This window comes from Jatropha curcas, chromosome 8 (genome assembly GCF_041381405.1).
Source record: "Jatropha curcas cultivar XTBG-Jc1 chromosome 8, XTBG_Jcur_1.0, whole genome shotgun sequence".
Taxonomy (NCBI): Eukaryota; Viridiplantae; Streptophyta; class Magnoliopsida; order Malpighiales; family Euphorbiaceae; genus Jatropha; species Jatropha curcas.
The window spans coordinates 7,655,497-7,671,478 of NC_143158.1; the positions used below are offsets into that span (position 1 = coordinate 7,655,497).

General features: G+C 32.6%; 3 protein-coding genes and 1 long non-coding RNA gene across 5 annotated transcripts; 2 read left to right on the forward strand and 2 right to left on the reverse strand.

Moving 5' to 3' along the window:
• The first annotated feature begins 116 nt into the window (after positions 1-116).
• On the forward strand, positions 117-5,164 carry LOC105643968 (putative pentatricopeptide repeat-containing protein At3g15200). The gene is given in 6 exon segments (XM_089725352.1): positions 117-253; positions 1,023-2,799; positions 2,802-2,971; positions 3,932-4,017; positions 4,277-4,336; positions 4,435-5,164. Coding segments are annotated over 2 exon segments (1,620 nt in total). The 5' UTR covers positions 117-253; positions 1,023-1,241; the 3' UTR covers positions 2,864-2,971; positions 3,932-4,017; positions 4,277-4,336; positions 4,435-5,164.
• Positions 5,165-5,687: 523 nt separating this feature from the next.
• On the reverse strand, positions 5,688-9,061 carry LOC105643969 (annexin Gh1). Its single transcript, XM_020683186.3, has 5 exons — positions 8,940-9,061; positions 8,692-8,837; positions 7,391-7,609; positions 6,429-6,641; positions 5,688-6,163 (listed from the first exon to the last, which is right to left on the reverse strand). Exons 1-5 carry the CDS (start codon positions 9,019-9,021, stop codon positions 5,867-5,869), a joined length of 957 nt encoding a protein of 318 aa, XP_020538845.1. The 5' UTR covers positions 9,022-9,061; the 3' UTR covers positions 5,688-5,866.
• Positions 9,062-9,915: 854 nt separating this feature from the next.
• Positions 9,916-11,228, reverse strand: LOC110010533 (uncharacterized). The gene is made up of 2 exons (XR_002285526.3): positions 10,535-11,228; positions 9,916-10,443 (listed from the first exon to the last, which is right to left on the reverse strand). It is a non-coding gene; the product is annotated as an uncharacterized LOC110010533 (long non-coding RNA).
• Positions 11,229-12,199: 971 nt separating this feature from the next.
• On the forward strand, positions 12,200-15,676 carry LOC105643971 (COMPLEX 1 LYR-like protein). 2 transcript variants are annotated; one of them, XM_012229213.4, is made up of 3 exons: positions 12,200-12,353; positions 14,062-14,131; positions 15,230-15,676. In XM_012229213.4, the coding sequence occupies exon 3, from the start codon at positions 15,244-15,246 to the stop codon at positions 15,514-15,516; it is 273 nt and encodes a 90-aa protein (XP_012084603.1). In that variant the 5' UTR covers positions 12,200-12,353; positions 14,062-14,131; positions 15,230-15,243; the 3' UTR covers positions 15,517-15,676. The 2 variants fall into 2 exon arrangements, with proteins under 2 accessions (XP_012084603.1, XP_020538847.1); XM_020683188.3 differs by having other exon boundaries at positions 15,242-15,676.
• The last annotated feature ends 306 nt before the right edge of the window (positions 15,677-15,982 follow it).

Genomic DNA, 15,982 nt, shown 5'->3' on the forward strand with positions numbered 1-15,982 from the left:
TGGGTTCAGATACGGGTTTCAAATGGATTGAACTGAATTTAAGGTTAAACGGGTTTGGGTAGTATGCGGGTAACTCTAAACGGATTCTGGTATTTTTGGTTTATTCCTTAGCGGAATCAGGACTGGTTCAGGTGCTTAAATAGATAAGCGAGTTCAGGCTCGGATAGTTGATTTCTAGCGGGTACTTCTCCCACTGCTATTCCTAGCGATACTGGAAAATCTGAATGGTAGAAACCATTATAACTTAGTTTTGGTAAGTTCACTCTTTTCCTTTTTCTTTTTATTTCTCTCCGTTTCCTTTTATTTTTGATTTCATTCACTACCCTGCATACTTTTGCCTCGAGGAGGGAATCTTTTGGTCGGGTTGAAGAGATTCTCTTAAAACTTACCGGATTACCTCCTCGACGACCAAAGCGAAGTTGATGATTTGGTAGCACTTTGTTTCCAGTTTTATTCAATAGGAATTTTTGATTACAAATGCTGTTTCTGGTTTGATACTAATTTAATGTTAAACTTTTGGTGCTCACCTTGCCAATTCGTGTTGTTTGCTTAATGAAATTCCCAGCAATTGATGTTGGAAAGTCATGTGCTTTAATCATTTTGGTTCCCATTTTTAACTATCTGATCTTGACATTGAAGTTGCTTAATTAGATGAACGATATGTAATCTGTTTCAGTTGTGATTGGTTTTTGCTCAATGGGTCTGCGAGATTGTTCTTATTGGTTTTTTACCTTGTGGATTAGATTGAGGTAGTATGTACCGAGTCATTTAGAATGCAATATCAAGGCATTAATGTAAAAACCTTTCTTTCTTCTTTGATCGTGTGTTTGTATCTTTGTGGGTTTTGAATTTAAGTGTCTTAGAGCTTTGTTTTAGCTTCATTTTTATTCCTGATTTGCTTTTCTTTCTTTCTTTCTTTCTTTTTTCTTTTTATAGTTTTTTGGCAGTTGTGTATTTACATTACCATTTGAAATTTGGAAGAAATAACTTAATTCACTTAAATGTTGTTCTTTTGCATGTAGGCATAATTCTTTATTGGATTTGGGATGTAGTTCAAGCCAGATTTTTGAGTTTTGAGTTTTACTTTTGTTCTCAGGATTTTGATTTGGGTTATTATAGTTCTCTCTCCATTCTGTTTCAAAAGAAAGTAAAATTGGAGAAGAAGGGAAAGAGATAAGTACTGATTTTGATTTAAAGAAGTGTTGGGCCACCTTTTTTTTCCCCTACTGAAAATTTGCAATATGCCTCCAATATTCCAACCATTGAAAACCATTTCTTGGGAACACTTCTACCGTAAATTCAGATTTCCAGAAAACTATTCTTCCCTTCTTTACATTCACTATCTTCACATCCCACATAACCGAAATCCTGAGAAGAATTACTTTCAGGAGTCCAATTCCCAATCCACTGCATTTCACTTTGTCCATTCAGCTGCAAATGCTCACTTAGTAACTGAATTCGGACCAAAACCAACAAGTGAAGTAGCTATCGATGTTCAAAACATCCTTAAGAATTATAGAGAAAGCGCAACTAGGAAGATTGAGCTTGCTCTCACTCAATGCAGCCCCACAGTGACAGAGGATTTAATCTTGAATGTACTAAAGAGGCACCATTCTGATTGGAAGCTGGCTTTTATTTTCTTCAACTGGGCATCTAAAAGAGGCCAAGCTTTTCTTGGGTCTAGTGTTTATAACGAGATTCTTGACATTCTTGGCAAAATGAGGCGGTTTGAGGAATTGACCCAAGTGCTTGGTGAAATGTCTAAGAGAGAGGGACTTGTCAATGAGGAAACGTATAGAATTCTAGTTAATAGGTATGCAGCTGCACACAAGGTAGAGGAGGCAATTAATGTTTTCAATAAGAGGAGAGATTTAGGACTAGAGCTTGGCTTGGTCGCATTCCAGAAACTTTTGATGTGTTTATGTAGGTACAAGCATGTAGAAATTGCAGAAACTTTGTTGTATGCAGAGGGAAATAGCTTTGACCTGGATATCAAGACGATGAATATTGTTCTGAATGGCTGGTGTGTGTTGGGAAATGTACACGAGGCGAAGAGATTCTGGAAAGATATAATTGGCTCTAAATGCAAGCCAGATTTGTTTACTTATGGAACTTTTATTAAAGCATTAACCAAGAAGGGAAAGTTAGGTACAGCAATGAAACTCTATCGAGCATTGTGGGAGACACAGTGCAAACCAGATGTGGTGATTTGCAATTGTATTATTGATGCATTGTGTTTCAAGAAGAGGGTTCCTGAGGCTTTGGAAGTCTTCAAGGAAATGAATGAGCGGGGCTGTTTACCAAATGTGGCTACCTACAACTCGCTTATTAAGCATTTTTGCAAAATTCAGAGGATGGAGAAGGTTTATGAGCTTTTGGATGAAATGCAGGAAAAGAAGGGGAGTTGCATGCCAAACAATATAACTTTCAATTACTTGCTCAAGGCATTGAAGAAACCAGAGGAACTTCCTGAGTTTTTGGAAAGGATGAAGAGAAATGGATGTGCAATCAATGGCGATACATATAACTTAACCTTGAAATTGTATATGGATTGGGATTGTGAGGAAAGAGCAAGAAATACTTGGAATGAGATGGAAAAAAATGGATTGGGACCTGATCGGCGATCCTATACTATCATGATTCATTGGTTCTATGACAAAGGTAGAATCAAGGATGCTCTGCATTACTTTGGGGAGATGACGTCTAAGGGAATGGTGCCAGATCGAAGGACTGAGATATTGGTCGATACTATGAATATGAAGTTGAAGGAGAATGCCGAACACATGGAAGAAGGTGCGATATGCGTGACAAATCATCAAGGCTTTTGCACAAAAGGAGAAGGAAGATAAAAGTGAGGAAATAGTGGTCCATTGGGGCACTGTGATTTCCCTTGCAGAAAAAGCACTCAATTTACAGAATCTAATTGGATATAGAATGCTTGAAGATCGTGAGCTCTGAATTTATCTTTTAGGTAAGCAAAAAGTTTGTTTGATGTTGTTTATTAATAAGGAAAATTTTGTTTTGTGAAACATTTTGTGATGAGAGCTACCCACTTTCCTTGTTTTCATTAAAACTTGGTGACACTTTGAATAAGAGAAGTTGAGGACAAAATTTATCTTGGATAATAAATTTCTTCAATAAAAAAGGTTGCTTTTCAAAGTCGCAGAAATGTGGCTTGCATTTTTGTGAAATTGGCATAAAAATATTTATATCTTCATTCATTTGTCTTATTCTTGCAAGATGCTTTGAAGCAAATCTATCCTCAATTGGGTCTGTTCATTCTTTTGAGCATTAAATTTTAGGTGTTAAATAGATTGACTGTTGCTTCATTTTTAGCTGTGATTTGCTTTTATTTTTCAACAAGATGTTGGACTGAACCTTTTTTTATGGTTTATTTCTTCAGTATATCAAAACGCAATTATATTTTTATTTCTTCTCTTGTATGATTTTTTTTAGATATGCAAACACACACACTGTTTGATATATAGTGGAGTACAAACACATACATAGAGTCAAAAGAACAACTTGAGGAAGGCAAAAGGTGTACTGTGAAATTAAGAGAGAGAGAGAGAGAGCATAATAATCATTTAAAATATTGAATATATTAATTCTAATTTTAATTTATCTTAAATTTAATTTTAAGTCATATAAGGTGGCAAACAATCATAAGCAATTGTGAATATATTATATATGCATTGTATGTGTGAATATGAGATTTAGAGTTGGGTTTAATTCTTTTGGTTTTGGAATAATTTCTAGCTAGATTTTCACTGTGAAATTTTGTTATTTAATTATGAGAAAATTACTATAACGTCCTTGTATATATCGAAATACAACTAATCGCTCTCTGCATTTCTAATAATACCTTTTGAAGTCTGTATGTTTTAATTCCGTCTAACATTCAGATAATGTCTGTTTATGTATTTGACAGCTCTTTCCAATCCTCTTTGACGTTGACAGCTCCAATTAACAGAAGCGGAATTGACCTCATTAAAATAGGCATCTTGAAAGATTTGGGCAAGTCCTCATCTACCCCAAAAGTATAAAAGCCTTTTATAACACTAAATGTTGTATGAGTATTGCTTGATACCAATTAATGACATGGAAAATAACTTTACAGTCAATTCAGTTATCCCTGTATAGATATATCTATAAGTTTTCAAAATCATTTTTCAAAAATGGTAGTTTTAAACATAAAATCTACTTGTAACTATCCCTAATTAATCCTTGACATTGTGGTGTGAATCTAAATTAAGTGGAAAGTTTTTTTGTGCAGAATGTTAGATTCCTTGCAAAATTCACGACAGAGGCTGGAATTATTATTAGGAGGAACCAGGTAATGTGCATTATGGAGTGCAAATTCAAATGTTGTAATTGATTGAATCTATGAGATAAGATTATTTGTATCTCTCAGTCTCATTGTTCATTTTGTAGACTGGCATAAGTGCAAGGCACAGAGGAAGCTTGCTAGGGAGATCAAAACAGCTCGTGCTTTTGGTCTAATGCCTTTCACAACAATGGGAACCTATGTTGCATGGAAACAGAAACGTGGAAGCTTGGAAACGTGGAGCGGAAACGGACACAGGGAAACAGTATTTTTAAAAATATAAGAAACAGGAATGTGGGGAAAAGTGTTTCCAAATTACTCATTTATTGAACGGGTCCAAAACATTTCCATGGAGTTTCCATGCGTTTCTGTGCAGGAAACGTTTTCAAAATGCAGAAACGGCAGCCAAAGGGAGTTTTCGTGCAACGTAGATGGAAACAAAGTCATTTGTTTTTGGAAAAAGTATGGAGAATCTTGAAGAGGACTTCGAATATGAGACATACAATACAGTTGATGATGCAAATGGCAAAGATGACTTTGTTGGAGCTTAGGTAGATTTTGAGCCTGTCTCTGATTTTTGTATCATCCAATTATGGAAGTCCTAGTTGCGTCCTAATAATTATAATACTGTAGATGCCTTTCGCAGTCATCATAAACTCTGTTTGCAATTATAATTTGTCTCCCTAAATTGAAGTTCAAAGCATATAATACAAAGGACAGGTTTAGAGTTTAAGAACTCGTTTGGATCAACGGAATTTAATCCATGAAAACATTTTGTGGATTTATCCGATTCATTTCTTTATATATATGAATTCATGAATTTAGCTTTCTTGGGAATGTAATGTCAAATACTGAAAACTTACTTTTGTTATATTATAAGCTAGAATGGTTAAATTTTCTGTTAAATAATAGTGAAATATCAAAAACCCTCTTAAAGATAATTCGAATATAAAAAATAGATAGCGCAAAATTATAAAAATTGAGGTTAATGGCCTCAATATACATTGTACATCATATGAACATAGCTATACCCTCAGTAGTCATTTTACCAAGTCAAAACTTAGTAATTGCAGCGATTGCTAACATAGCTAATAATATTTTAATTAAGTCAAAATTTTATCTCCATTAATTGCAGATAATGTGGCTATTATAATAGATTTCAGAAGTTGAGGGAGCTTTTGATGAAACATTAATTACTCTAATATTTAGCCTTTTAACGTTTAACGTTTATCTTTTAATTTTTTTTTTTTTGACAATCATACCCATTATTTTTAAAAAGACCCCAAGTCAATTAACTACTCATTTCATAGTCGCGTGATAGAAAAAAATATTAACCGAAGATCCAAACTGTAGAGCCATATTTAGTCTGCAAAATAGAAAAGGTTTAAATTAGCAATTCCACATGGAACTATTACAAACTGAAGTATTACGGTTTTCTACAAATTCCTGAATATGAGTAGGAGAAATATAGACAGACGAGGTCTAAGTAAATGATTTGCTCAAAGTACATATACCATTAAAACCTTATTTTGGACATGATCAATTGTTTTCATGTCCAATTAACGTTAAAAGCATCTTTGCATAATCAAAAGAAGTGTCTCCCTTTATGGCATCCTCTAAAGTTACACTATTCCTTTTATAATACTCTTCTTTGATGCGTTTCATATCAACATCAGCTCTTGTAACTACAACTCTAGTAAGAGTTTCTTCATCTGTTCCTATCCCTTTCATGGAAAGTCGAAGAACTTTCTCGAAGTATTTCTCTGGACACTTTAAACACTTGATGGTGGCTCTCAGCAATGCAAGATACTCTTCATTCTCCTTACTCCTCAGATCCTGCAATAGGCCAAAATTGGTATCCGAACTGAATTAGTCAATTCAATTGATTTTAGTTGATTTTTGTCATATCGATTTGGTTTAAGTCCAACCGATAAATTTCTAAACGATTGATTCAAACCAAATAGTTGACTGAACCAAAACAAAATAGTTTGGTTTGGTTCTTGATTCCATTTGGTTGGTAATTTTGCACACCACTAGATATTAGCGTCTACTTTTAGACCTTTATTTAGAAATTTTTGAATGCAAATAGAGAAATGAATACCTTGTTAATGGAATTCCCAAATTGATCATTGTAGCAGTTAAGTGTTGCATTAATTTGTGCTTTGCTTCTGGTACTCAAAATGCTTGTGAGCTCTTCAGCACTAAAAGCTTTTTTTGAAATTTTCTCATGAAGAATCTTAGCTTCTGATTTTGCTAGACCCATATTCACTTCACCTCCCTCATAACGATATGCAGTTACCAAAGGCACCAAAAGCTGTAGAACAATACTAACAATCATAAATAACAATGGCTAATCCATAAATTTTATCTTGATCTTTCAGCGATTATCTTTGTAGTCCCCTAAATTTTACAGCGAACTCATCATGACGATGTACTTTCACATTTCAGTAATAACTATGTCACTCGCCAAAATGAAATGTGAAAAAATATAGAGTCATGATCAAACCCCTATAAAGATATTTTACTTTAGTAGGAGACGTAATTGTCAGTAAAATGTGAAAGTATATAGTCATGATTGACCCTCACGAAATTTAGGGGTCATAAAGCTAATCTGGCTAAAATTCTAGGTCAAATTTATACATTAGGCCAAATAACAATTCTTTAATTAAACAAAAAAGAGGTTTTAATGAGTAATGACATAAAAGTTTTAAATGAACTTTCAAGTAAATCAAATAGATAATCAAATCATAGACTAATTGGCTAACAACTAAAATTCGCAAAGATGTGACAATCAAACGTGATCTGGTTGATTTTATCACTAACGTGAGAAGTGCAAGATCTTGAGTCCGAATCCTCTTAATCACAAAAATTTTCACCAACCTAGTGATTCAAGAGGAAGGTTAAACTCATACGATGTTTATTTCGAACATTTGAGCTTCTTGATTAATAAAAATAATAGACAAATATTTTATGGGGCAGCCAAGAATCCTGAAACAAACAAGAATAGTCTCACGTTCAAAGTAATATTACAATCAAAAAACAAAGATAAATATTAGTTATTACCTTGCGAAAATCTCCAGTTGTGTGACAAGCAAGATCTTCTTCAAGAGATTTATTAAAACGATTTAGATATGCTTTTCTTGCCAAAAGCAATTCATCTGAAGTTCTTGCACAAGCAATTTCCATTATCACATAATAACTTCCATTCTTTTTCCTTGTAATTTCATTGGCAAATGATGCATCCCTCTCAGCAGGATCCAATGTCCACAGTAGCACTATCCTCTATATAATTATTTTAATCAAAACAATTTAATTAAATTAAATCTAATAAAAAATTCAAATTGGAAATTTTGAAGTAGTTTTTTTATTGGGATTAATTCTTATTTCCCTACTGCTTCAAAAATGTATTATTTAGTATCTAATGTTTAGAGAACTTAAGTATTTATTTCTTTGGTTTGAATTAATGTGATTTTAACCATTAATTATAAGGAAAAAGGTTAAAAATGCTTTCCTGCATGAATGAATCTCATAATTTTCTAGATTTTATCCTATTAAAACCTCTCAAATCTCTAAAATTTTCTCTTATATCTGCAATCATTTAGCGTGTCTCCTTCTTTCTCCTCTAATTTGGTCGCTAATTTAGTGACCGATTACAATACGATCACTAAAATTTTTAGCAACAAGCATATTAACTACTTTTTTTTTAGTCTCTAATTGGTCGCTAAATATTATTAGCAACCGAATTTTCTTTTTTAGCAACGGATTATTCAGTCGCTAAAAATCATTCTTCCTGTAATGATGCACTTTTGAAGCAGTAGAGACTAACTATTGTATCAGGTCAAATTTGAGGATGCAAACGGTTTGCCCTTTAGAGTTCTTTTTTTTTTTTTTTTACTCCTCCCCACAAGTGTGTTTAGTGGGGACTAAACCCGGGGGCTCTTCCTACATGCCCAGCTTACGTTGCCAACGAAACCATAATCCATAGGTTCCCCTTTAGAGTTATTAGTTATATGCCAAAACCAGTAATAATCTTAATTAGAGTTAAAAATTTTGAATAACTCTGTCCTGTAATTTAATAAATAATCATTAAAAAAGAACTATATAATTGTCGCTTCAGCAAGTCCTTGCCTTTTTTTTTTAGTATTAAATTTTATTTTTTGTTGCCCTTTTATAGGCTCAATTCTTAGGATTATTTTGCTCTCGTTTTCAAGATAAATCTATGGATCTACTCTTAATTTAATTTCTCTTCCCTTAGGGTTATTTCCAATACTTGAAGATGTATTTTTTAATTAACCATATCAAGTATGTTAAACGCCTGTAGACCTTGAAAAGCCTGAGGATGTTTAAGAAGATAATATACTAACCTCAAAGTCACCTGATAATCCTTTTTCCAATGCTTTCAGAAGATCCTCTTTATATGTTTGCGCATAAGCTTCACGAATTAACTTGCGTTGAGCTGCACTTCGATTGCCCAATATTGATATAATTGCACCCCTATCTATTCCCCATCCTGCAGTCAACAACACATCATGTAACGTAATATCAGAGAACATTCTTATTTATTTACTTAATTCATTTTCTAGATAAAAAAAAAAAAAAAAAATTAATGGACCTAAAAGAAAACCATCAAATGATTTTTTGAGTTTTTCACAGTCTTGAGACACTGAAAAGCATTCATCTGCCATTGTTGACATTTTAACCTCTCTTTTCTGAAAATGTTCATGTTTTATTGTGTTTTCTAAATATGGTGTTTTTCTGTTTGTGTTAATTAGAGAAAGAGAAATAACAGGTGTTATAGATTTGGTCATGGAAGAACGCTATTTGCGCTTTGACTATTTATAAACAACTGCTTGTCTACCACCACTCAAGGTATGCCAAATTGGTATGTGAAGTACTTAAAATCAATTCGAAAAAAGTTTGTTAGATACTATTTAATAAGTTTAACAAGCTAAACTTGAGTATGCTTATTGAACTTGAATTTGAGTTTGAGCTTATAAGGGATGAATTTTTCTTTTAATTATAAATTGTAAAATGAAAATATAATTCTAATAAATCACAAGTAAAAGTAGGTGATACAAAGTTTAACTTTAAATTAAAATTTGATTAATTTGCAATTATCATCAATTTCAAGACCTTCAAGTGAGTGCATTTAATTTTGCGATCTTTAGTGATATTCTTTATGGTTTGTACTCTGATTATAGTCCCAAAACCACCGGTTCAAATTGTAAAAAGGAATGAAATTAAAATATTTTGTTTTATTAGTTTATTTCCTTGATATCAAGCCAAATTGAAAAAAAAAAAATATTTTTTTTAATGTAATTGTTTGATTAGGCATCCAGAAGTTGTTGCCATTTTCTTTTTGGTCTCTCGTTATTGTAGTTCTTCTTGGCCTGGGTTCAGTTATATATTTCTATACAATTTGCTATTTATTGTATAAGAACTTGAATGCAACACGTATTGTTTGTGAGCATTGTCCTTAAAATCTTAAGACCTACCGATTTCATTTCAGATATTCTCAGTTTAGAACAGCGTCTATGGACTACCAATGATAATACTCCACCTATAACGTGTAAAGATTCAGAAGGGAGTGAAAAATGAAAATTTCTATTGATATTTGATATATGGAGTGAAATATTATTTTCTATAAGTATTTTTTTCATAAATTTAGAGAGATTCATTTTTAGAAGGAGAATATGGTACATTTGAGTGTACCTAAGATTTTTTTGCTTAATCTACAAAAATACTCGGAGCCTCTGCGACTTGTTCAATAATATGCTAAACCGACCTTCGTCCCGCATCCTAACTTAGTAACCCTAAATACAAAATAGGCTAGAGTTTTACAACATTAATAGTAATAACGTGGGTCCCACCTAAATAGTTAACCCAAGCCTCTAAAATCAAGCAAAACACACCGTTTTTCATAAACCTAACATAGAAAAATCTCTAATTTCCCAATTCCTTCTCCTCCTTCTCCAACTCTAATCAATTGAAAAACTCTCGCTGCACATAACACTGACTTACGAATTCTCCATCCATGGCATCTATCTTTGTATGCCGGTCTTTGGACATTCCTCTCCTTCATCCCATCAAAAGTCCTTTGAGCATAATCCATAATCCTACATTTGGAACACATACCAATAAGCACAGACCGTATATAAACATCCCATGAGAACTGAGATTTCAACATTAAACAATGAATTTGCCTACCCGTTTTTAGGTCCTTTAACCCTGCACAAGCACTTAGACCACTACCAAATGAATACTCATTAAGCACGAAGCCCTCCCATGCATCCGGACAAAACAATCAAAGCTTCTCCAATCTGATCATGCTATGCAAAGCAGCATTGATTAAATTCCAAGAGCACTGGTCAGGATGAGGCATGGATGAAAATAACCACGCTCCCTCATGAATAAAACCAGATTTCATCAAGGTACTAAAAAATGGAGTTCCAGGTAAACGTATTCCTCTCGGGCATTTTATCAAACACCTTGTGCACATCATCCAAACAACCACACTTGCCATAAGAATCAATAAGCCTATTCTGTATGGAAACTTCAGTTGTGAACTGGCTTTTGATGATGTGTGCATGTATGTGACGTGTGTCACTGGCAAATTGGGATTTGACGCATGAATCAAAGAGCTTTGCAAAAGGGGAAGAGTCGAGGAAAGAGAGGTTACCCATGGTTTGCTTAACGAGATGAAAGTTAAGAACGGAGGATAATGAAGAAGAAGAGACTGATGGAGAAGGAGAAGGAAAAGGGAAAGATAAAACATTTCGCAATTAGGGTGACAATATATTTAAATTACTGAGTCAGGGTGCCTGGGTGATGTTATAATGAGTCGCAATGTTCGGATCGAATTCGGGTTCATGGGTTCATGAGGTCGGGTAAGTACCCAATAGTAAATGGGTTTGGGATGGGTTCCCTCCAGGTTACCTATTTGATTTAAGGCAAAATTTTTATTATGATTAACAGAATCAAACCCATGACCTCTATAAGAATTATGCTACCTTACCACCAATTTACTTAACATTTTTAGATAAAAAATATACATAAATATATATCACCTGTAACTATAGTTATTTATATTTTAAATACTTATTAATGAATAAAATATTATTGGATAGTAACGTAATCTTATTCATAAGAAAAATTTTAATAAAATTATGTACATTAAATTATAATAGCTTAATAATTTTAATTTTTTTTTATAAAATATATTAAACAAAATTATAGTATTCATGTCATGTCTTAGTAATTTAATTGAATTTTTTATATTTTGGTAATTATGAAATTTATTAAAATAAAAGGTTGTTAATTGAATAGAATGCTAATAATGTTATAATTAATTTTTTTTAAAGCTACTTATCAACATCATTAGTGAACTTCTAATAATAATTATAATTAGATTTTAATTTAAAATATAATCCGTGTTAAATATGAAATCTAGATATAATTTTAATAAATTAAAATATGACTCATATAAAATATCACCAGTGAACTTATAAACATAATTATAATTGAATTTTAATTAAATGTCCTCTTTTTTTTATTAGTGTCAATTAATATATATATTAGTATAATTATATCTAGAAATCTAGTGTATATAGATTAAGGATTACAACAACCATATAATTAATTATAACCTATTAAGTATATTCTCTAATGAAAAAGTATTAAATTTAACACTTTACTTAATATTATTATTATTACAATTACTATAATATTGAAATATAATTATCGCGTTTTAATTAATAGCTATAATAATCATAATAATAATAATAACTATTTTACCATCAAAACGACGTAGTATTGATGCAGGAGGTTTAAATGAATCCACAAACAAAACTACGTCGTTTTAGCCAAGGACGATACAAACAAAATGATCTCTCAAATCTGAAAGTCAAGTGTTTCTCCTCCCTCCCTGTCCCTGCGCTGCTCTCGTTCTCTCCTTCTACAGCCAGTCTTTCTTTATACCTCCCGTCGCTTCCGCAGCAGTCGTGCTCTTCAAGTGTACAAGAGCCAGGTTCGATCTTAATTATTTTTATTTCGTTCATAGTTTTTTTTTTTTTTTTGCTTCGTCCCTTTCCCTTATTCTTTTTTTTTTTCAATATATAAATATATATATTACAGACAGAGGAGGAATTGTTGAATATATTGTTGACTTAATTTGTGGGTTCAGCCTAGAGATATATATTTATTGTTTTATTTTTTCGTTTGTGGGTTTTCTGCATGTTTTATTTGTTGAAAACATATATATTAAAAGGCAAAAGGATGGTGAATATAAGCCAATTCGTGGCTATATGAGTGAAATCTGACATGTTTGGTTTGTTAATAATGATTAAGATTGTGTAGAGACACTGAGAAATGAGATTATTTGCAAATAATTGTCATATAGTGAGAATTGTTTTGTTAATAAAGTTTGGTTTTCTGCTGCTAAAGTTTTATATATATATGAGATTAGTATTTTGTGATTTTATATAGGGCTGAAATTTTTTCTGACTTGGATAGTGGAGTTCTTGTTCTTATTTATTTTTCAGATTCTTGTTCATGCGGGAAGTCGAATGTTTTTTTGTGTGGAAGAAGATGATGTTGATTGTTAATCCTTGCAATCTTGGTTCTTGAAAAAGTAGAGTTCAAGAATTATGTATATGTAAAATTTCTTGTGTTTTTATTGTAATGTTGTTCTGTTTTAATGTATTTTTTAATTCAGTAATTTTTTTTATTGAGATACTTTTTATTATGATTTATATGAATTTAGTTCTCATTCTATGATAATTTGTTGTAGTTTAGTATTATAATATTTTAAACGATTTTATTGAATTCTAATAGATGTTTGATTGTTAAATTGTTTAATTGAGATATTGGTTTGAATTAATTATTTAGGTTGAATATCAATTCTTTTGTTCTATTTTAATATTATTATGTATTGTTGTTTTAGAATACTACATGTTAGTCTTTTGCTAGAGTGGAGATCGAATCTGACTGCCTCACAAATGTTCGACAATTTGCTGCCCAGACCTTTCCTGCTACTAAGATGGGAACAAGATATTGGAATGCTAAGATTCTAGCCTCTAGTTTTATTTCTTTTAAATTGTCTTATATTAATAGACTTTGCAATACGCCAGCACACCAACTGGCAAAGTTAGCTTTAGTTTTAGATGATGACTTGCGTGTTTGGGTGGAGGATTGTCCACAACCTATCTTAGATTTTGTAATAGGACACAATGTTTTAAGCAGTTAATGAAATTGCAACTTTCCTTCTCAAAAAGAATATTACATGTTAAATTATTTTATTATTTTGAAGTTGAATTTTAATGCTTATTTTATATATTGTTTTGTTGCACTTCATGTTCAGATTCGGGTTCCATGCGGGTTTGGATTTTCTGGATTGAATAAATTTGTGATTAAATGGGTATTTAAATGGGTTCGGGTAGTATGCGGGTAATTCTAAATGGATTGGGATGGGTCTGGGTATTATTGGTTTATTCCTTAATGGATTCGGGCACTTAAAATGATAACGGATTCGGGAGCGGGCTCGGGTAGTTTATTTCTGGCGGGTACCCGTCCTACTGCCATCCCTAATTATAACTTGTTTTGAAGATGTTGTAGCACTTGGAAGTGTGCAAAGATTGCACTTTTCCAATTATGTTTTGGTGTTACCAAATGAGTAATTGTAAAATTCCTTTTCAATTTCTTTTTATCTAATTTCTTTCCTTTCATTTCGTGTACAGGGGAAGATAAAACTGTTTCTTGTTTATTTTGAAATACACCAGTTCTGTAGGAGAACATATATTTATGAAGGTGAGACTATGTGAATCCATTTTTCTTGATGTGGTGCTTCAACATGCATGTAAACATGACTGCTTTCTTATTTCTCATTCAGGCATTTGAATCCTTAGATCTTTAGATGCACGAATATATTTTCCAGGTTTGTATAGAAGAACTACAATGCAGCTCTACTGCATAATTCAAGATTTTAAACCACTGCCACTTATTGGTCCATTTTGAAAAACTCTGCTGTTAGTTGAACAGACACCCTTGTTATGGAATCTTTGGTGTTTGCATATTCAGTTGTGAACTAATTGACTGTAATCCAGTTAATGAAAGATGAAACACCAAACATTGGTTTTTTTTTTTTTTTTTTTTTTTTGGGAAACATGGAAAGGATCAACTTCTTCTTGTTTTCAGCCATTCTAAGTTGATAATTTATGGTTTTCTTTTTATTATTTTCAGAGTATTAGAAATCGTGTCTACCTGTTATCTCGGTTATTTAATCCCTTTTGTTACATTCGTTGCTTTGATAATGGGTTTACTGCTATACTTGGTGTTGCAAATGTAGTTTTAATCCATACTATGTATGCTGTTCACACATGATATGCTATTTATTTGCTTTAATTAATAGTTGGACAATTGTCTTTTTTCTTTTTTCTCTTGTTGTTGTTGTTTTTATTATTTTTGGCGTTTATTTATTTATTTATATATTTTGGATGGGGTGTGTATTGGGGGAAGGGGACAAGGGAAGTGTCTTCTCACTTTGGTTTATTAAAATGTTGGTGTTACGACCACCTTGGGCCAGACCGGCACTAGGGCTTGGGCAAGTGTAAAGCTCCCGAAACCCATATTAAACCTTTTCTTTTCATAATTTTACTTCTGTGCCCAATATTTTTTGAGGCCCAATAATTGATCTGTAACTATAAAACTTTATATTCATATGCTTGTTTTTCTTTTTTCTTTTTCCCCTTTTGGCCCTGGGATGTCTATCTGAGCTGCTTTAGATGATGACATTGTTATTTCCTAGCAGCCAAATTATAGTTTAATGCTTATAATTTGTGGTGCATGACTGTCTGATGGAATTGCTTCCTTTTGTTTGACAAGTATTATTCTCATTCATTTGATCAGTTTACTGCTTAGTGATGGCAAAAGGTCTGATATGGGCAACAGCTGAAGACTTGGCTAGGAATAGAGGACGTGTTCTCTCTCTTTATCGACAAATATTGCGCAGTCTGAATTCTCCAAGTTTGCCTCTTAATTTAGCTGCGAGGTTGGCTAAGAAGGCTGAAGTTCGTGCCATCTTCATGTTGGCATCCGAGGAGAGATCTCTGCACAATATTGATGACCTTATTGACACTGCTGAATATTCTCTCTCCATCTTGAGAAAAGGTGAAATCCCTAAATACATTCAATGATTATGAACCGGCAAATGTAGCCCATCAGGAAAAAAAAAAAAAATCTGCAACTTTTGAGGGAAGTGTTCTTAACTTGTATGAATAAGGATTTTCCTTTATTTTCAATTTTACTGTGTTTTGGAATATGCGATAATACATCAAAAATCATCTTGAAAGCTTCCTTCGATGGTGTTATTTAGCTTTTGTAAGTTGATATCAGGGGGAAATCATTATTCGGGTGTGTGATCATCTTGTGTCGCTCAATTAGGTGACCGTTATGATCTCTTAACTTGGCATGTATAGCTTTCTGAAGAAAGAACAGAACCGAAACTGCCTTCTGAACTGAATCGAACCGAAGCAGTTGGCTTGGTCAATTTTGATCGGTTTTACTATTTTGGAGGTTCAGTTTTAAATCCAACCAACAGATTTTTATGAAATCGATTCGAACTGAAATATAAATTTGGTTCAAATCAACAATTGAACCTCT

Bases quoted from the DNA above. Each gene is read 5' to 3' on its own strand.
- LOC105643969 (XM_020683186.3), bottom strand. From the start codon at position 9,021: ATGTCAACAATGGCAGATGAATGCTTTTCAGTGTCTCAAGACTGTGAA. The intron at 8,838-8,939 runs GTCCATTAATTT...TGTTGACTGCAG, and splicing joins ATTTGATGGTTTTCTTTTAG to GATGGGGAATAGATAGGGGT. The intron at 6,642-7,390 runs GTAATAACTAAT...ATTGTTCTACAG, and splicing joins CAACTGGAGATTTTCGCAAG to CTTTTGGTGCCTTTGGTAAC.
- LOC105643971 (XM_012229213.4), top strand. From the start codon at position 15,244: ATGGCAAAAGGTCTGATATGGGCAACAGCTGAAGACTTGGCTAGGAAT.